General features: G+C 44.8%; 1 protein-coding gene across 1 annotated transcript in view; it reads left to right on the top strand.

The window, feature by feature from the left end:
- The window catches only part of hps5 (HPS5 biogenesis of lysosomal organelles complex 2 subunit 2), a 60,058-nt gene that overhangs the window by 28,682 nt on the left and 9,435 nt on the right, over positions 1–21,941 (top strand). The window contains exons 8-18 of the mRNA XM_068046106.1: positions 9,198–9,269; positions 9,365–9,453; positions 11,990–12,168; positions 12,796–12,954; positions 13,844–14,000; positions 14,353–14,476; positions 16,313–16,462; positions 17,333–17,404; positions 18,715–19,538; positions 20,814–20,934; positions 21,712–21,867. Coding sequence (XP_067902207.1) covers positions 9,198–9,269; positions 9,365–9,453; positions 11,990–12,168; positions 12,796–12,954; positions 13,844–14,000; positions 14,353–14,476; positions 16,313–16,462; positions 17,333–17,404; positions 18,715–19,538; positions 20,814–20,934; positions 21,712–21,867 — 2,103 coding nt within the window. The remainder of the gene's footprint in view (positions 1–9,197; positions 9,270–9,364; positions 9,454–11,989; positions 12,169–12,795; positions 12,955–13,843; positions 14,001–14,352; positions 14,477–16,312; positions 16,463–17,332; positions 17,405–18,714; positions 19,539–20,813; positions 20,935–21,711; positions 21,868–21,941) is intronic.

Here is a 21,941-nt window from a genome sequence, read left to right as displayed (position 1 = left end):
TTCAATTGCCCCAGAATTCGCGACCTTTTGGGGGTAATAATTTCAGATTCCCACTACTGTTTTGTGTGAGAAAAATTGCTTCCTGAATGCCCTCGATCTAATTTTCAGATTGTGTCCCCTTGTTCTGAACCCCACCAGAAGAAGTAGCTTCTTTATTTTTACCAATTTTATCAAAACACTTAATCATTTTATTTTAACATGTCAACATTCCCAGCTTACCCCATAGGCAATGGGAAAAGTGAATCAAACGAGGCTAACAAAATAAGTTAAAGATTGCATTAGATCAAAGGAAGTGGCTTATAAGGATGCCAGAAAAAGTGGTAAGCCTGAGGATTGGGAGCAATTTTGAATCCAGCAAAGGATGACCAAGAAACTGATAAGGGGAAAACAAAATATGCATGCAAGCTAGCGAGAAACATAAAGGCAGACTGTAAAAGCTTCTTTAGGTATGTCAGAAAGAAAAGATTAGCAAGGACAAATGAGGGCCCATTATGTGTGGAGACAGGAGAATTTATAGTGGAGAACAGGGAAATGGCGGAGAAACTAAACTATTACTTTGTGTCTGTCTTCATGGAAGAAGATACAGAAAATCTCCCAGAAATATTCAGCAATCAAGGGACTTGTGAAACTGAGGAACTGAAAGAAATTGATATTAGTAAAGAGGTAGTACTTGAAAAGTTAACTGGATTGTAGGTTGATAAATTCCCTGGACCAGATGAGCTACATCCCAGAGTTTTGAAGTAAGTGACATTGGCGATAGTGGATGCATTGGTGGTTATCTTTTAAAATTCTATAGATTCTGAAAGGGTTCCTGCAGACTGGAAAGTAGCAAATGTCACTCCACTATTTAAGAAGGGAAGGAGAGGGAGAATGGAAAACTACAGACCTGTTAGTTTGATGTCAGGAGTAGGGAAAATGTTAGATCCATTATAAAGGACGTGGGAAAATAATGGTAAAGTTGGACAAAGTCAACATGGATTTATGAAAGGGAAATCATGTTTAACAAAACTGTTGAAGTTTTTTGAGGATATAACTTGTAGCATAGATAAAGGAGAACCAGTGGATGTGGTGTATTTGGCTTTTGATAAGGTCCCACACAGGAGGTTAGTAAACAAAATTAGAGCACATGGGATTGGGGGTAATATACTGGCATGGATTGAGAATTGGTTAACAGACAGAAAGCAGAGAGTAGGAATAAACGGGTCATTCTCAGGATGGCAGGCTGTTACTAGTGGGTTACTGCAAGGGTCACAGATGTTCACAATCTATATAAATGATTTGGATGTGGAGACCCAATATTTCCAAATTTGCTGATGACACAAAACTAGGTGGGAATCTAAGTTGTGAGGAAGATGCACGGAGGCTTCAAGTGGACTAGGACAGGCTAAGTGAATGGGCAAGAACATGGTAGATGGAATATAATGTTATGGCCAGGTGAGGAGGAGGTCTCAGCCTTATCGCCCTTCTCTCATTTGACCGCAACAGGGTTTATCCTTTGCTTTAAGCACAGAAATTGAATTTACCACCTCAGTGAGCACCTGCTCCTGTTACTCTAATGTGATTGCAAAAGAACCAATCAGACAGGTTTTCTTGAGTTTGACCAAGAAAGATCTTAACACACTAACCCGGTTAAAAATACACTGCACGTTCACACGAGAGTCACACACAGACAAATAGATTACAGAAGGAAAATGGATTTTGGTGGTTGGATTAAAGTCCAGAATAAGTGGAATTTAAATACAGTTTCTGAGTTTTAATAGTCCTCAGCTGAAGTTGTATTCCTGAAGTCCTCGTTGGGCCACATGTATGGTGGTAGGCTTGCTTTGCTTAGGGCTCCTGAAGGCAGAAGAGGGGGTTGATTCTCATACCCTGGTTGTTGGCTGTGGTGGTCTGTAGGCTTGAGGGGGTTCCCAGTCACAGTCGGATCTTTTCTTGATACTTTCTGCGGGGAGAGAGAGAGACCTGCTTCATTGATGGCTTTTCAGTTACAACGTGACTCTTGACAACCCAGAGCATGCAGAGAGAGATCGCGGATGTCAACAGTGCGTGAGAACATTAGCCAGCCTGCCAGTATGAATGCACAGTGACGTTATGCGCGCAATAACGTCCTCACCCTTCTCCATTCACCCGAACAGTACCCTGCTCCCTCGCACCATCCCTGCTTCAATCGCCGCTTCACCCTGCTCAATCCCTGCCACTTGATCCCCCCCACCTCAGCTACTCGCTCCCGTCCCACTGGCTGCCTACTCCTCAGCCACTTGCTCCAGGCCTCCCCACTTCCCCCCTCGGAGCCATTTGCTCCCACCCTCAACGCTTTCTCCCCCCATCCTCCTTCCCACCGGCCGTTTCCCCCCCCTCAGCCGCTCACTCCAGATCCTCGCCGCTGCTCTCCTGCCCCGCCCCCCACTCCCCTGAGCCGATCATCCCCCACTCCCCTGGGCCGATCATCCCCCGCTCCGAGCTTCCCCCTCTTCTCCCCCCCCCCCCCCCCCAACCCCAACCCCAATCTCCTGCCAGTCACTCCTCGCTTCCGCCCTCCCCACCGTCCAGCCATTAGCTCCAGGCCGTGCCACTTTCCTCCTGTCAGCCACTCACTCCTACATCGCCCCATCACCCCTCGCGGCCCGCCTTCCAGCTTCAGGCGGCGTGGCGGAGAACAATCGAACGTGGGAGATAGTGACCGAGAGGAGGGAAGAGGCGCGGCCTGTAGCGAGTGGCTGGGGAGCGGGGTGGGGTTGAGGCGGGGGAAGCAAGGAGCAGGGTACGATCAGCTGAGGGGAGGTGGGGTGGGAGCAGTAGTGAGATCTGGAATGAGCGGCTGAGGGGTGGTGGGAAAGCGGGGAGTGAGTAGCCGGAGGCAGGGGGGAGTTGCGAGGCTGGAGCGAGTGGCTAAGGAAAGGCAGCAGTCAGAAGACTGGCGCAGGAGGGAGTGGCAAAGGGAAGCACAATGGCAGGAGGGAGAAGGGGACTGTTGGGGGTGGAATGGAGGTGGCAATGGAAGCCATTGAGGGGATTTTTGGGTTGAATTTGTTTTTTGTGATAAATTAAGCAGCGCTATCTTTAATCCTGGCAGCTGCCTGAACATCGCAGTCAGTGACTCTTCAGTGGGAGAGGCTGCATTTGCGCATGTGCTAGTACTGCGCTGTCCAGTGGTTGCATTGTCAGCAAACACAGCCTTTCAGTTGCTTCTCTCTGCTGTCTGTATGATAAAGCCTGCAGTCACTCTGGAGCTGTTCAGGCAGTCACATGACTCGATCAAGCCCCTTTGGTTTTTTTTAATGAGATTTTTTATGGAATCTTCTCTTGAGATTCAAGATGCTGCCTGCTTCAAGATGTCCAGGGGTGTTGGCTCTTTCAAAGTCAGTGGGGGTAGATGACCCTGACGACCGTGTTGATAAGGCCATGCTAGATAATTCAATCACTGAGAGCCAACCATTGTTCTGGCTAGGCTGGGTGAGACTTTTCATCTCCACTTTTAATCTTCTGGTGTTTCAACTGTAAATTGCATTGCTGCCAGTTTTTAAAAAAAAGTTACTTAAGATTTTTCCGTTAAAAGTCTAATGTAAGGTTCCAACAGATGAAATTAATATTTCCCCTTTTGCATACAGGGTTTTCATGACAATGTGAATATGTGTGAAGTGATCCACTTTGGTAGAAAAAACAGAAAGGCACAGTATTTCTTAAATGTTGAGAGGTTGGGAAGTGTTGATGTCCAAAGGGACCTGGGTGTCCTTGTTCATGAGTCACTAAAAACTAGCATGCAGGTGCAGCAAGCAATAAGGAAGGCAAATAGTGTGTTGGCTATCATTGCAAGGGGTTTTGAGTGCAGAAGTAAAGAAGTCTTTCTGCAATTGTATATAGCCTTGGTGAGACCACACCTGACGGTATTGTGTACAGTTTTAGTCTCTTTTTCTAAGGAAGGATATGCTTGCCATAGAGGGAGTTTAACGGACTTTCACCAGACTAATCCTTGGGATGGCTGGATTCTCTTACGAGGAGAGTTTGAGGAAACTGGACCTGTATTCTCTAGAGTTTCGAAGAATGAGATCACCTCCCATTCTAACTTACAAAATTCTTACAGGGCATGACAGGGTGAATGTAGATAGGATGTTTCCCATGGCTGGTGAGTGTAGAACCAGGCAACATAACCACAGAATAAGGGATAGGCCATTTAAGACTGAGATAAGGAGGAATTTCTTTACTCAGAGGGTGGTGAATCTTTGGAATTCTCTACCCCAAAGGGCCGTGGAAGCTCAACCATTGAGCATGTTCAAGACAGAAATTGATAGACATCTGGAGATTATTGACATCAAGGGATATGAAGATAGTGCGGGAAAGTGGTGTTGATCAGCCATGATCTAATTGAATGGCAGAGCAGGCGCGATGGGCTGAATGGCTTACTCCTGTTCCTATGTTGTTATGTTATGTTCCCAATGCTTGGTACATCTGTAACTGAACTGATATCCTCTGTAAAACTACTGCAGTATGGTGTACAAAGCACTTCAGGTAGAGTTAAACAAGTGCTCTTTACAAGTTAATTATTACCCTTGTAATTCATGTTTGATACCTCTGGCCATATGCTCCAAGGGTCCTCTCAGCAATCTGCCAGTATCCTCAGTTATCTCTCCTGTATTGTATCCTGTAATCTATCAAATTGGGAGAGCTGTTCCACAGGCTAGTCCAGCAACAGCCTGACATTGTCTGTAAGGTATGATTCCATGAGTATGACAATGTCCCAGACGTCACCATCCCCGGGTGTGACCTGTCCCACCAGCAGGACAGACCCACCAGAGGTGGCGGCACAGTGGTGTACAGTAGGAACCTCATGGCATCAGGTCAAACATGGGTAATGAAACCTCCTGCTGATTACCACCCATCACCTCCCCACCCCCCTCGGCTGATGAATCAGTGCTTCTCCATGTTGAAGACCAATTGGAAGAGCACTAAGGGTAGCAAGGGCACAGAATGTATGCCAGGTGGGGGACTTCTACATCCAGCGCCAAGAATGGCTCGGTAGCGCCAAGAATGGCTCGGTAGCACCAATACGGACCAAGCTGGCCAAGTCCTAAAGGATATAGCTGTTAGACTGGGTCTGTTGCAGGTGGTGAAAGAACCGACAAGGGAAAAACCTACTTGACCTCATCCTCACCAATCGACCTGTCGCAGATGCATCTGTCTATGACAGTATTGGTAGGAGTGACCACCGCACAGTCCTTGTGGAGACGAGGCCCCATCTTCATTGGGCATACCCACCATCATGTTAAATGGGATAGATTTTGAACAGATCTAGCAACTCAAAACTGGCATCCATGAGGCACTGTGGGCCATCAGCTGCAGCAGCAGAATTGTATTCAACCACAATCTGTAACCTCATGGCCCAGCATATCCCCCACTCTACCATCACCATCGAGCCAGGTGACCAACCCTGGTTCAATGAAGAGTGCATGCCAGGAGCAGCACCAGGCATACCTCAAAATGAGATGTCAGCCTGATGAAGCTACAACCCAGGACTGCTTGCATGCCAAACAGTGGAAGCAGCATCCGAAAGACAGAGCAATGCGATCTCATAACCAACGATTCAGATCTAAGCTCTGCAGTCCTGCCACATCCAGTCGTGAATGGTGGTGGATAATAAAACAACTAACAGGAAGAGGAGGCTCCACAAATATCCCTATCCTCAATGCTGGGGGAGCCCAGCACATCAGTGCAAAAGATAAGGCTGAAACATTGGCATCCAGAAGTGCTGAGTGGATGATCCATCTTCTTCGGTCCCTAGCAACACAGATGCCATTCCTAGCCAATTTGATTGACCCCACATGATATCAAGAAATGGCTGAAGGCATTGGATACTGCAAAAGGCTATGGGTCCTGACAAGATTGCGGCAATAGTACTGAAGACATGCTCCAGAACTGGTCGCGCCCCTGGCCAAGCTGTTCCAGTACAGCTACAACACTGGCATCTACCCGGCAATGTGGAAAATTGCCCAGTTATATCCTGTGCACAAAAAGCAGGACAAATCCAAACCGGCCAATTACCGCCCCATCAGTTTACTCTCGATCATCAGCAAAGTGATGATGGGGTCGCCAACAGTGCTATCAAGCAGCACTTGCTCAGAAATAACCTGCTCACTGATGCTCAGTCTGGGTTCCGTCACGGCCATGCAGCTCCAGACCTCATTACAGCCTTGATCCAAACATGGACAAAAGAGCTGAACTCGAGGTGAGGTGAGAGTGACTGCCCTTGACATCAAGGCAGCATTTGACTGAGTATGGCATCAAGGAGCCCGAGCAAAACTGGAGTCGATGGAAATCGTGGAAAACGCTCCGCTGGTTGGACTCGTACCTAGCGCAAAGGAAGATCTTTGTGGTTGTTGGAGGTCAATTATCTCAGTCCCAGGACATCACTGCAGGCGTTCCTCAGGGTAGTGTCCTAGGCCCAACCGTCTTCAGTTGCTTCATCAATGACCTTCCCTCCATCATAAGGTCAGAAGTGGGGATGTTTGCTGCTGCTTGCACAATGTTCAGCACCATTCGCGACTCCTCAGATACTGAAGCAGCCCATGCCCAGATGCAGCAAGACCTGGACAGCATCCAGACTTGGGCTGGTAAGTGGTAAGTAACATTCGAGCCATACAAGTGCCAGACAATGACCATCTCCAACAAGAAATAATCTAACCATCTCCCCTTGATGTTCAATGGCATTAACATCACTGAATCCCCCACTATCAATATCTTAGGAGTTACCATTGACCAGAAACTGAACAGGTCAAAGGTTGGGAATTCTGCAGTGAGTAACATACTTCCTGTCCATCATCTACAAGGCACAAGTCAGGAGTGTGATGGGATACTTTCCACTAACCTGGATGGGTGCAGCTCTAACAACTCTCAAGCTCCACACGATCCAGGGCAAAGCAGCCCGCTTGATTGGCACCCCATGCATAACCTTCACTCCCTCTACCACTGACATACAGTGGCAGCAGTGTGTACAATATACAAAATGCACTGCAGCAACTCAGCAAGGCTCCCTCAACAGCACCTTCCAAACCCACGATCTCTACCTTCTAGAAGGACAAGGCAACAGATGCATGGGAACACCACCACCTGCAAGTTGCCCTCCAAGCCACGCACCATCCTGACTTGGAACTATATCGTATTGTCGTTGGGTCAAAATCCTGGAACACCCTATCGAACAGCACTTTTGGTGTACCTGCATGCCAAGGACTGCAGCAGTTCAGGAAAGTAGTTCACCACTACCATCTCAAGGGCAATTAGGGATGGGCAATAAATGCTGGCTGAGCCAGCGATGCCCACATCCCACGAACGAATAAAATAAAAACCCTAATGTAGGTGGCTTCCTTTATTTGGTCTACTTATTCCCTACTATTTGCAGAGTCTCCCCTCCACTTCAATTTGATATTATCAAACTTAAGCTGTTTTTATCTAGCCCCAAGATGCTTGCTGGTACCCCCAGACTCTGATGTGTTATTCTTGTACACTATAAAAGCCACAACCCATAATTAAGCTTGCCAAGGCTTTTACCTCATTTTCCAGTCTTGGTGAATCCCAGCAAAGTTATTCTTGGGTTCCAGCTGGCTGTGCAAGATGTGTGCATTAGGACAAGCATGGGTATTAGAATATAAAATCATCCTTGCACAGTTTTGTTTCTGTTCCTGCTTCCAAATCATTTATTTACAACGTTAACAATGATGGACCCAATACTGACTCAAAGGCACCTTGATCAGTCTGCTGCAGCTTCATGGTACTGTGAGTCAATTTCTGATCCACTGCAAAAGCTGTGTCTCTGACTTTGTGGATCATTCGGCTGTGTAACAAGATGTCAGATATTTGCAAAAGTCTAAATATATAACATGTAGTGAGTTCCCCTTGGTTAGTAGGTCTATCATTCCATTTATATCACCCTATTTCTATTGAAAGCAGCTCATAGTATCCAATTCTCTTGGTACCCAATCTGTCCCATTTATACCGTGGAACGGATCCAACAGTAATGGACACTGTTAAATGTGTGCATGCATAGTTGGTGACTCAGTGAGTTTCATTGTTGTGGCTGATCCAACCCAAGTGTTGCAGGTGCTTAAGGAAGGCTCCTCCCAGGAGCAGCTTTGATGTCATTGTTTGTTGGGTTGCCTCCAATGGCATGTTTGCCCTATAAAGTACGTGAGACACTGATTGCAGTCTCTGTCATTTGCTGTTCATTTTCATTTGGCACTTTAGTACTGTTACGAAAGTGCTTCTATTTTTTAATTTATTTTTTGAGGACTTGTGTTAAAACTGAAAAGATTCCATGGATGTGTTTTTTTTTAACCAAGTTCACTGAAGGGACATTTGAGATGTTGTTTGGAAACGACCTTTGCTGGAAATCATGTGCTTTAACCTCAATAAACAACAGAAACCTTGGTGACCTAGGGAGGATGTTTACAGAGAAGCCACATGTCAAGGTTTATAGAGGTCATGAGATTGACTTTCTGTTTGGGGTTTGGATATTGTTTTCAGTTCAGTTGGGATGTGAACTGTTTTGAAGACAGTTGGTTTTGCCTGCCAAGAAAACAGAAACCACCCAGCTCGCCCCTCTCTCTACTTCTTTGAAGAAACTCTGCAAAGATCCAGTGTGGGAGAGCTAAAATTCCTGGTGCTGCATCTCTCCTGAGAAGCTGGGAAAACCGGCCAGATTAATTCTCAACGCCGCCTGAAAAGAACTGCTTTAGAAAAGATCCCAGTGACCCGTCTCAATATACCCGGACGTCAGACCAAAAGGGACAACTGATTTTCTTCCATATCTTTTTATTTTTTTCAAGAATTAGCAAGTATTTGGGTAAAGTATTCTTTTTTTGTCTTCTTCTGTAACAGACCTCTGCAGAGAGAATTTCTGTATTTTTTTTCTGTGTATGTGTGTGGGGAATTTAAAAAGAGAACTTTCATATTTCAATCTGTGTGTTAATGCTTTGCTTTGTTACTGGATAAGTCTTTTTTGGTAAACTGATAAACTGTTTATTAAAGAAACCTGGTTGGTGTATTTTATTCTGGGATAGAGTAGGGTATATGATTGACTGAATCAGTAACTGGGTAAACATTTTTAAAATGTATATTGTGACCTGTGGAGAAGTGGGACAAGAAAAGACAGCTGCTGCCACCTCGGTTGTAACAGTACTCATTCAGTAAAACATTCATTTCCTTTCCAGATCTGAGCTACACTACAACGTGTCTTCATGTTCTCCACAATCCATCTCTTTTCCCAGGCTGTTGTGTTTGAGGTGAGAAACAGAGACTAGAATGTTGCACAGAATGCTAAATAGTTATTAGACAACAGCATTAACATTTAGCATTTCCTTTTTGCTCCCTCCCACAGTGAGAATTATGTTCTGAGCTGGACAGACCGAGGGATCTATGTGTTCATTCCACAGAGTGTTCAGGTACTGCTCTGGAGTGAGCTGAAAGGTGAGATATTGCAGCTGCTACACTTCCATTCTGCCCTGTGATGCAATTTTTTTTTGTCTTTTGATATAAATTCTTATCATTCACCCCTTGCTCTCCTTGAATCAATGGTGTTGGGGCACCGTTCACTTGTACTAGGAGCCATCCATTACCTCTTCCAAGTGGGTATTCTTGAAAAGTGGGCTCAGCCAGTTTGTTTTGGCAAGTCATTCAACTGTGGGGGCTACAGAGTTGAGCCAACCCTGTCATCATGTACTGGGAATAACTGGATTGCTCTTCAAAAGAGCTGGCACAGACTCAATGGGTTGAATCGGCTCCCACTGTGCTCTGCTGTGATTGTACTGCTCACACTCACTTTCGTTCATTCTTGGTTAGCTTTTTCCATATCCTTAATATATCTCCATAAGATCACCTCTTAGTCACCTACTATTTTGGCTATGCAGTACAATATCCTATAAGCTTTGTTGATTGGACATTTAGCATTGAATGGTCTATTTCAGTTTCGTCCTTAACTATTTGGGCTACTTGAGTCAGGGTGAGCTTTGGGCTGAGTCTCCTACCTGACACTGAATTAACTAGCTGAATACCATGTATGCACCCTACATTCTGCCTGCCTCTCCCCTTCCTGGTATAATAAAATATATGTTACAAGTCATTTGGAAGGATCTGACTCCGATTGTTGTACGGAAGCCTCTTGACTGGACTGGTCCTATGCAAAGACAAAGTGTGACATGGAGCATGGACGCAGTAGTACCCTGTGTTGCTCTTGCTCAGTGATACAGAAGAAAGCAGTTTTTGTCAGTGATGACAAAGTTGACATTTCCTGACGGCTGCATTAAAGGGAGAATGGCCATCCCTTGTTCATGGGGCCAGCAATGTCCAGTTCCTGTTGATTTCCTAACAGTGTTGGTATCCAATTAACAGCTGCATACACTAAAGTTTATTAATGGCTGTCCCTTATAGGCAATTACTTGAGCAGGGGTTGTGGAGACCTCCTCCCTCACCAACTGAAGAGACTCTCATCTAATCGCTAGAACCTGTGAGCTGAATGTTTGAGAGCCTGCTCAGATGCTCGGCCTGCTTTGGGAAGGAGTGTGGATGTTTTTATTGCACCTGAGAGAACCCCAATATTCAGCAGCTTGTATCCGCTGGAGTTTAGAAGAGTAAGAGGTGACTTGATTGAAACATATAAGATCCTGAGGGGTCTTGACCGTGTTACAACCAAGGCAGGCGAAATGCACTGTTAATTCAGTCCCACTTCTCCACGGTCATAGCATATCAATATTTTTTCCCACCTACCGAAAACCAGCCAATTACATTCTCCATTTGTCCCGCAGAGTAAAGCACACCAACCAGGTTTCTTTAAACAACAAAATTAACTATTTATTAATAAACTAAGTCTTAAACAATAATGAGATAAATCTATGTACGAAAAGATTTTTAAAAACTCCTTATTCTTTCTAACCCTCATACACACATACATTCAAAAACCAGTTAACCAGGGAAAAGGATTTTTTGGTTTAAAGCTGTTTCTTGGGAAGAAATAGGAAAAATACAATCATTGAGTTTGTCACATTCTGGTAGGATGTTTTTGGTGTTTTTGGGCAAGGTGTCCAAGAGTCGAATAGTCGGATGCCACTCGAAGTCTTTCCAGGCGAGGTTGATGAACAGTCTGTGACGGGTAGGCGTCACATAGGTCATTCAGGAGGGGTGTAGCAACAGGTCTGCTTAGGACTCTCAGTAGCAGTATAGCAGTAGAAGCTTTCTCCAGGTTCCAGGATTACCCAAAACACAGGAGGCAACAGAAACCACACTGGATGCAGGAATTCTTCAGCGACAGGAGGCAATTGGAATCTGCTACCTTTCAAATATAGAATTTCTTTGCAAGAGATGCAGGTTTCTTTTACAGAGAGAGGTCAAAACCCCTTGATGTTTCCTTGAAATTGTCTGCTTGCCAGTTCTTTTGTACAGAGTCAACATCCAAATATTTCAGCTATTTGTAGGTCAGTGTACACTGAGCAAAAATCCTTTTCTCAGTTTTTAAAAACACACAGAATTCTAAGGTATTTAGTACAAAAATAAAACCTCTTGTAACAGCAGGGTGGATGTGGAAAGGATGTTTCCTGTTGTGGGAGAATCTAGAACTAGGGGTCACTGTTTAAAAATAAGGGGTCGTCCATTTAAGACGGAGATGAGAAATTTTTTCTCTGTGAATCGTGAGTCTTCGGAACTCTTTTCAAAAGGCAGTGGAAGCAGAGTCTTTGAATATTTTTAAGTCGGAGGTAGATTCTTGATGAGGTGAAAGGTTATCGAGAATAGGCAGGAATGTGGAGTTGAGGTCACAATCAGATCAGCCATGATCTTGTTGCAGGCTCAAGAGGCGGAGTGGCCTACTCCTGCTTTGTATGTTTGTAAGTTGGCATGTCTGTGTGAATGCAATGCACCTGAAGCTGCTCTTTATTGTGTAAGGCTCAGCAAGCTTCCTATTACTCTGGGTTCTCTGGTCTCTGATTTGCCTTCACTTCTCTTTTCTTTTCAGATGTGCAGAATATAACTGTCTACAAGAACGAGCTGTTCTGTCTCCATGGTGATGGGCGGGTAACTCACCTATGTCTGATGTCGGGAGAGCGGTGCGCAGAGCGTCTGCTTCGGCGGGACATGTGGACCCTGGCTGCACAAATCTGCTGCCTCTTCCAACACTGCATTACTGCGAGCAGGGTGAGCATCTGCTGCCAGTGTTCCAGATGCTTTGGGCTAGCAGTGCGTTTGTAGCACATGACATTTCTGAGCTTTTAGAGTAATTTTAAAGAGCCATTTGAATAAAAGATTAATATATAAATCCTTGAAGCAGTCATAGGATTTGTGCTAAATATTCCCTAAGTCTGCAGTTTAAGGGGTTGGCACATGGGAGGGGTTTCTTACCATGCATGCCCAAGGGTTCTTCTGCTTGATTGGAGTCTCTGTGATCACTGTTGAACTTGCTTAATACTTGGCTTCCCTGTAGTGTAGTTATGTGAGAAGTACAGGATAATGTGCCCCTTTTATATGTGGATGGGGGAGTAAGGGTGTTATATGGGCCACTGTTGCAGAGGGGCCTCTCTTTGATGTGGTAATGGTGGGCCTGGGAAAGTGTAATGAATTGCAAGATGTGGGAAGGACTGTGTAATGTAATCACTCTTATGGGAAGTGTGGGATATGGTATAATATGATTACTAGTACATAGATAGGACTGCTTTGAAAGTTGGGGAGTTGCATAATGTTGGAATGGCATCCAAAATGTAGTCTTGAATATGAACCATGTTACCTTGTGGCAATTGACCTTATTGTTAGCGCACATCTTCTCAGACCCGTAAGCTGTTGCCTGTGGACAAACTGGAACACTTGAAGACACAGCTGGATGCAGCCACACAGAGCCATCTTGTTGCCCGGTTGGAGGAAATGTTATTGAAGCTGGAGCCCTTTGACTCAGCCTGCAGCAGTCGCAGAAGCAGCTTCTCTTCTCACGTATGTGGCTTGTGTTGACCTTTCACCCTAACAGAGTTTGAGTGATGGTGATGGTGGTGGTGGTGGTGCAAGCGGGAAATGTGGAGCAATAAAGTAAGAAAATTGTAACCGACTGCCCCTCTCTGCTTGGCTTTTCTGTTTGACGCTGTTCCCTCTTTGCTTATCTGTTTTTTAATGCTACCAAATCATGAAGCTGGGGGGAATGGGTGCTCCGTGCTGGCAGAGTACCTTAGTGGTGCCATGGTTGAGGGGGGGGTCTCCCTTTTGTTTGTGTCAGCTGAGAGAGGGGCAGGGGTGGGTGCATATGCAGGGAAGGGGAACATGCTCGCCAGATGTAGTGCAAGTCTGACATTTGGAGCTTCTTTAAAAGAAAGACTTGTAATTATATAGCGCTTTTCATGGCCACCAGACATCCCAAAGCGCTGTACAGCCAATGAAGTACCTTTGAAGTGTAGACATTGTTGTAATGTAGGAAACACAGCAGCCAGTCTGCGCACAGCAAACTCCCACAAACAACGATGTGATGACTGGATAATCTCTTTGTGTGATGTTGTATTGCCAGAAGACTGGGATAACTCCCCTGCTCTTCTTCAAAATAGTGCCATGGGATCTTTTACATCCACTAGTACAGGCAGATGGGGCCTTGGGTTCACCCTCAGTATGCACTGGAATGCCAGCCTTGATTTTTATACTCAAGCCCTGCAATAGGACTTGAACCCAGAACTTTGTGACTCAGGCGAGAGTGCTACCAACTGAGTCATAGCTGAAGCTCTATGCCAACATGAGTTTGCTGGGCTCCCAAGCTTTTTACCCAAGTGAAGTTTCTGCATCACATCTTTAAATGCAGCAGCTTCTCATAATTTTAATTTTGATGCTTGCTTTCTTTTAGGAAAGTTTTAATGTCCTGGATTCGGGCATTTATCGTGTGATTAGTCGTCGAGGCAGCCAGTCAGATGAGGACTCTGGTTCATTGCACAGCCATCTATCTGACGAGGAGAGGCTAAGGGAATTTACTTTAGTACAGGAGGAAGAGCAAGGAGAGCAGGGTAAGGACAGGAGAATTAAACTGTGGCCAAATCTGTGTTTTGCTGGAACTCAGCTCAATTTACTTGAATGGGGACAGTGCCTTTGAGAAATGCTGCACAGAAAATGAGCCCATTTGTCAGTTCAACAGAAACCTGCACTGCCACCAAATGTTAACCCGAAATCCACAACACACTGCAGATTGATGGAATTGCTGCTTGGAACATTCATTCATTGCATTCTAAGTCTAATGTATTGTAGCACATCTTCTGGTATATGGCTTGAGCCTGTGCCGACTGTGTCAAATGGGAGGTGTTTCTTCCCTGTGCTGCTGTTATCCATTGATGTCGTTTTGTTTCTGTTTCCATTTGTTAGACAATGTCTCCCATTCTTCCTTGAATATTGAAGGTGATCGGAGTGAGTCACTGATTCCATTTCATCTTCCATTGTCATTCCGTTCCACATCTCCACGACTCTCTTTACAGGCTATGAAGGAAAGGTAACCTCAATGATAGTTGTGCCACCAACACTAGCACAAATGTTGACATAAAACACCAATAAACACAGTTACTCCCGGTAAAGGCAGCATGTAGTTGAATCATATGAGAGTGAGATCCTGGGATTGATTCCTCATCTGTACCTCCTGGGGAGAGTAGATAGCAGTTAGGGCATTTTGTTTTAGTACAACTGAGCTAGAGAGGGGAAAATGTCAGCCACTGACAGCTACAGGAATGTGCACATGTGTGATGTTGGGTGAGAACTGGATTGGCCTTTGCTATGGTCAAATAGCCCAGTGGCATTTGCTATCTAATCTCACGTGATGATTGGCTGGGTTACAAAAGATGGTTGGTGTCTGTGGAGTTGTACCCCAGCAGGAATTGGGAGCGAATAAGAAGGAGGGGGAAACATTGGCAAAAAAAACCCCCTTTTTTTTTGTGTTTACTGCACTTCATTCATGAATTCAATATATTTATTTTCCATTTTAAATTCTCTTCAGCTTTGAAGATAGATTGAGTAGACTAGTCCTATATTCCCTGGAGTTTAGAAGAATGAAAACATGAAATTGAAACATGTAAAATTCTTAAAGGTTTTGACAGGGTAGATGCTGAGAAAATTTCCCCTCTAGCTGGGGGCACAGTCTCAGAATAAGGTGTCGGCATATAGGACTGAGATGAGAAACTTCTTCACTCAAAGGGTTGTGAATCCTTGAAATTCTGTATCCCCGAGAGCTGTGGGTGCTCGGTCAGTGAGTGCATGCAAGGCAGAGGTTGATAGATTTTTGGATACTAAGGGAATTAAGGGATGTGGGGATAGTGCGGGAAGGTGGAATTGAGGTAGATGATCAGCCATGATCTTACTGAATGTTGGTGAAGGCCAGATGGCCTACTCCAGCTCCTATTACTTACATTCTTATTAAGGCTTCCATTAGATAGAAGTGACCGTATTGCAGATAATAACAGCACTGCCTGTTCGTCTTGCTATGGCAATGTAACACACCACAGGTCGGACTCTGACAGACTGTCTCCACCTATCGGGCTCTCCGCCTTCTGATAGATTATTTGAAGAATTGTGCCCTCACTTTCAGCCAATGATGGATCACATCGCCATGTTGAGCTCTGATGCATGTACATTCTAGCATGTCTGCTTTCAGAGGACAATGAATATCTGGGAATGCCTTGAGCAAACTTGACAAGTGTACACGATACTGGACAGGACAGGAAGGGAAAACCCAGAATAATAATTTGAGGCATCCCAAATAGCAGAAAGAGAGGACACAAGCTCAGCATTGTGAGCAGCAAGCTTGGGACAAATACCAGGAAGCTTTTTTTTTTACACAAAGGCTGGGAATGGCTGGAGTAGATTGCCAGGAAGGGTGTTTGACACCACAATATTTGATTCATGTGAAAAATAACTGGTCTCAGTCATGGGGGAAAAAGAGTAGGGTTGGCATTTGGGGAAGATGAGATCAGAAAGGCCTTCATCCAAATCTATCTGATCGTTTCTGTGGGGGCTAGCACAGTAAGCATTCTGTCCAGGTATAAACCCAACAACATTTGTGTGATTGCCCTTTGTGTCTTTGTATTGAAGCGTGGGATTTGTGTCCCTGTGAGGCAAATAGTCAGCATCCTGTTGGAATGGGTACTGCATGTGGACATATGTTTGTGACTGGCAACCTGGTGAAGTGAGGCTGTGTATGAAATAGTGAGCCTGAGCAAGACTCCTTGTGATTTACATGCCTGTTAAGTTATGGATCTTGTATGCAAAAAAAATGTCTGCGTCTCTGGAGAAGCAACACTTTGTGCATTTCTCTTGAACCTTTTGACCTGTTTTACAGTGTCTCCAGCTTTGTCAGGAAAACAAAAGAAACTATCAGCACACTTCATTCCAACTCTGACTTCCGATTGAAACCAGAAATAAAAGATGGCGAGTCACAGAGTGAAGTTCTGGTCACTCCAGCAGCATGTTCACAGGACCTGGAGCACGAGTAAGAGACATTTTTCTTGAGAGGTTTCACAGTTCTATTGTCTGATGAAATTGTTTGCCAGTGTTGATCTGAAACCAGAAGCTTTTCCCTCTTGGCCGCAAAGTTACTATTCTTCCCTTGCTCTCGGTTGTAGAAACATGGGGCACCAATCCTAGCTGTGATTTTACTACAAGTCAGGATTTCTATCCCCCTATCATTTTTAAATCCTTCCGAAACTGAAGCCAGTGATTCCTTACTGGAGCACATTTCCAGGTTGGCCAGCTTTCATGTGTGAATATAGACCATGAGTGTTGGGAGGATATTCTTTCCTTTGGAAACATCAGAGGTAAGCTTGCTGTGGTACTTGTCCAATTACCCCATGCAATCACTTTGAAGCATGGGTCACCTAATGACTATTAGCTGGAATGATGACTGGTTTCCTTACTAACTCCCTTCCCCACCCGTGCCCCCATCTAACTCCTGACTAGACAAAGGAGGGTGTTTGTGGTGCACGAACTGTAATCAGCTAATTCATCACAGGTCTCCGCTGCTTAGTACTGCAGTAGATGGTGTCTTTACCCACTAGGCCATCAGGGAAGGAAGGGGCCTTTTATCTGTTTAGTTCTCAGCAGCTGTCATCCTTCAAAGCTTCCTATCTACCCATGATCCTGAATTCTGTTCTCAAAGACCAGAAAGCAAAGGTTTGTTGTAATAGTTTGACCTCTAAGTTTGGGAAAAATAATTTAAATTTAAGGGTAATTATTGAAAGAAACTCATGAGCCAGAAGTGGGGATAGATAGCAGGATCAGGGCAAGGCCTAAAGTGTAAGGATTAAACCTGTCTGAATGTGGTGATAACTGTTAATTATAATAATATGCTGTCTGATCACAGGTTGAGCAATGATGACAAATTTCAGGAGGAGGACAAACTGCAGGAGCTGCGACTGGCAACAGTAGAGGCTGTGTGAGTCTGAATGAGGGTGTTTCGTTGATTTTTCTGTGAATGTTATTTGCTTAGTGACTGCTGAGGAATGAAATACTTTCCATTTTGGGCACCCACTGTCAGTATCAGCACTTTGAAATAAGTTAAATCACAGGTTGTATGGAAAGTAAATCTCCCTCTACATTGTTCTGCAGGGTTTAAAAAAAAAACCTTTACCCTGCTCCATCAAACAATCCCAGGACAGATAGAGCACTGTTAGGTAGGGCAGAGGAGAGTTTACCCTGCTTATGGTAATCAATCCTAGGATACAGCACTGTTAGAAGGAGGGTGAAACCTCCTTTGCACTGCTGCATTGACCATGATCAGGTAAGATATGATGTGGTACATTCAAAGTGCCCGTGCTGTGCATATGAAATAGCGCAGATCTGTTTTTTGCACTAGTTTTGTCTCCAGATGATCCTGACTTATTGGTGTAAAATTCCACAGTGGTATTTCAGCCAAGTAGCTTTTCTTGTGTATTATCATAGACGGGGAACATCAGCAGATTTAATCTATGGGGGATATTGTGGCTGAGGCTGATTCTGTCCTCACCTGATGCCCACACATTTGCACATATTAACATGAACCACAGGATATTGATCAGGAATGTGAACCTCGACTGATTTTTTTTTTCCCCCCTCCCATGCCCTTTTTTGCTTCCCTTCACCAGCTCTAGTCAAAAATACTGGTGCCAATGAAGTAGCCCTACTGCTGCACTGACCTGAGGTCAGTTAATTTAACCCAGACCATTATTTGAACCTGAAACTTTCTGTTCTATAGTGATTAACAGCAAACTATATTAAATAGTCATTTACAGTACAGAAGGAGGCCATTTGGCTCATCGAGTCCATGTTGGCTCTCCACGGAGCAATCCAGTCAGTCCTGCTCCTCCGTTCAATCCCGATAGCCCTGTAAGTCTATTTCCTTCAAGTGGCCGTCCAATTTTCTCTTGAAGGCAGTGATTGTCTCCGCTTCCTCCACCCTTGTGGGCAGCAAGTTCCAGGTCATTACCGCCCACTACGATAAAAAGTTCTTCCTCATCTTTCCCCTGTATCTCTTGCCCAATCTGTGTTCCTTAGTCCTTGTACCGTTAGTTAATGAACAGTTTTTCCTTGTCTAATCTATCTATGTGGATAAATATAGTAGATTAATATCTGATTAAGGATTTAGTGTAACTTTTATGTTTCAAATTTAATTTGTTGTATGACCACTTGGATCAGTAATGTTTGTAACTGTAACTGCTGACCGGTCTATGACTAGTTTGAGTTGAGGATTGTCCTTTTGGTTTACAGAGTTAAACTACAGGATCCCCTTGTTTTGTTTGATACGCCTCTTCTGAAGGAAGCACTCCGATGCTGGCTCCCTCATTTGAAAAAAACGTTTCAATTCAAGGTGAAAACTCAAACTGTGAATGACACTGGCACCTCAGAGGAGGAGTCATTCAGCCATCGAGAGGAACAGGAGTCAACAGCATTCCTCCATAGAGAAATGGAGGGGCCAGGTGTACAGAGCCATCAAAGGGAGGAGGAGTTAGCAGTATTTAGCCATCAAGAGAGTGAGGAGGAACCAGCAGCACTCCTTCAAGAGGAGGAGGGGTCAACGCCACTCCGTTTTCTGGAGAAGAAGGAACAGTCAACATCCATTCTTAGGCATCGCGAGCCAGAGGTGGATTTGGACTCAACTGGCAATCAAGAGCAGCGGGAAGAGTCAGTACCATTTGCCCATCAAGAGCAGGAGGAAGGGCCAATCCTAAACCATGGAGAAGAAATGGAGGAGAAGGGAGCTACTCTGAAGGATCCAGGGGTAGATGATCCAGTTTTAGCTGAGTTGTCCAATGTGCCCTTTGTGTTGGTACCTTTCTGCAGCATACCAGCAGATCTCTTCAAGGACATGATGGAACTGAGCACTTTGTGTTTTGAGATAGGACTATTTGAGAGTGTGACTGAGGATAAATCCACAGCAACAGAAGTGCCCGTAGGTGGCACTGCATCTCAGGCCTGTCTCTATATGCGAAATTATTTCTTCCTTTTAGACTTAATACGAGTGAAGCGCAGCATCACAGCTCGCAACTGGGCCACTCCTGTGGTATGGCAGACATTCATCCTGGGATTACAAGGTAACTGTGAACTGCTGATTTGTACACACTGATTTTATACCTGTTCTCTCTATTGTATGGTGTCCTCACTCTCACTTACTTGCACCCTTCCTTACCATGTGCTATTGTGCCTCCAGTCATCTGTTGATCCAGGTTGTGTGATCATACAGACCCTAGAAGAGCATCCTGGATCAATAATTCTTCCTCATTTGATATAAAACATTTCTCCTTGCCACTACTGATTAGGACAGCACTGACCTTCCATTTTCTGTTCTTTGACCTGGATGTGATTTGAACTCTGTCTTTGACCCCTACACCAATTTCCAGTGGACACTGCTGGATTCATTTTGATTTGAAAATGCGCGTTGAATCGTGGCAAGCTGATCCGCTGAGTAGTTGAACCAGACAGACCAGGAGGATCCTGTGTTCAACCTTTGCTGGAAATGTGTTTGCATATTAGGTTTGCTGATTTCAGCTGGTGCTACAGTTGGTGCCCTGTGAAAGGAAAATCAAAGTTCCTGCTCCTGATTGTTATTCAGTGACCAGTGATGGAAATGTTTGGTTGAAGATATTTAATGAAGGGAGGATTGTGCTCGATGGTGATCCCCACCAATCTTCCCTCTGAGCTGTGTGGGTGTACGGCTGCACAATAATCTGGAGCGCACTGTGCAGTGCAACATGCTGTGCACAAACGACTTTCCCTTTAAGGCGTGTGGCCGCACGGCAGTCGTGAATGTACTGTGCAGTGTGACAAATGGGCCGTGCACAACAAAGAAAAATTAGAGGGAGCGTTAATCCCCACCGTAAAGATACCCCCCCCCCCCCCACCCCCCACCCCCAACCAGTAATAGGAAGAATTGGCTGAAATCTAGTTTAAACTGTCGACCTTTAAGTTCTGGACTGTTGTATGTCAGCATTACCTACACGTATGAATGTCCAGATTCACAACTGCTGACTAACTTGTGGATGTGATGCTGGTTGTGGTGGGACTATCTGACTGGCATTGCAACAGTGATGCTGGTGGAAGGAGGACTTACCCCTGTCACCAGTCGCTGTGCATCAAGGCTGTGTGGAGTTGCTTGTAGCCCAGATTGTAACGAGTGACCCAAGGGTGGGGAGCTGTAATTTGGAGCTGCCTGGTTGCTACTCGTAGTGGCTAGGATTGTGATAGGTGTTAAGTGCAGGTGCTGTGATGAACTGGTTTGATGCCGGTGCTAAATGATGCAAAGGCGGGTGCTGGGACTGGGGCAGACTTTAAGCCTGTATTGACTCCGATTTGATGAATTTCTGTTTCAGAGATAACACAGTCAGACCCAATCGCCAATACTATTAAGGATGGAGATCTGCGGAAAGTGCTGAAGTTACTGGGTGATGAGAAGCAGTCAAGGAGCCCTTTCCTACTGGCACATGCAGCCAGGTAAATCTGCACTATAAGGCAATTAAATCATTCTATTTTAATAGGGCTGTTTCACTTCCTGTAAAGAAGCTGGCTCCTAATAGGATTCACTCATTATAGGAAACATTCACTCCCTCCACCACCAGCGCACCATGGCTCCAGTGTGTACCATCTGCTATTAATGCACTATTACTATACTATTAATCATCCTTGCTGCACTGTGGGAATAGTATTCTGGTTCAGCTCTCCCAGTACTTTGGGAGTGTAATTCTGGCCCAGTGTCTCTCCCCTCACTGTCTCCTCCATTTGTCTTTCAGGACTAGATTGAATAATTTAAACATTGTTAGATTAAGCCAAGCTGTCCCTGCATTGGTATTCACAGTGTATATGGAGTCTGTAACCTTTTGCCGATTTCCTGCTTTTAGATTCTGAGCCTCCATTTCTGGCTATGGGATATTGACTAAGCTGGGTTTCTGTTTTCAATCCTTTTCTTGCTTCCCACCAAATGAAGACAAATTAATCCTATTAGGAGCCACCTTCCTTGCAGGAAATTAAAAGCTCCTATTAAAATAGTGATTTAATTGAACTATTGGTTCTATAGTCATTCTTTCTCCGCTTGCATGGAAGTGGAATGATATAAATTGGGTTTACTGTTGGAGAAATCACAGCTGTAATATGTTGCAGTAATCCTGAGATTGGCCCTTCAATGGGACACTGATTGGGATTGTGGTCCTCTGTGAAAGCCACATTTAAGACTGTTGATGATAGCCATCTCTCCCTGTTATGTAATCTCTACAGAATGTATGAAAAGTTTGGTGAAATTGCACTGAGGTCTCTTGTGCAGTTCCATCCCCACATTCTCCCGTCTGACATCAAGGAGTTGTGTCAAAAACAACCAGCTCACTTCTTGGCATATGTCGACAACCTAGTTAAATCCAAGCCAGAGGACCAAAGGTTAGTGTTTGATCAGCCCGAATCTCTAGTCTTGATGTGTACATGTAACCATGTTGTTTGTCACATAGAGAAAT

This window comes from Heterodontus francisci, chromosome 14 (assembly GCF_036365525.1).
Source record: "Heterodontus francisci isolate sHetFra1 chromosome 14, sHetFra1.hap1, whole genome shotgun sequence".
NCBI classification, from domain to species: Eukaryota; Metazoa; Chordata; class Chondrichthyes; order Heterodontiformes; family Heterodontidae; genus Heterodontus; species Heterodontus francisci.
Note: the sequence above shows the minus strand (reverse complement) of the source record. Positions and strands in the feature narration are given on the sequence as shown.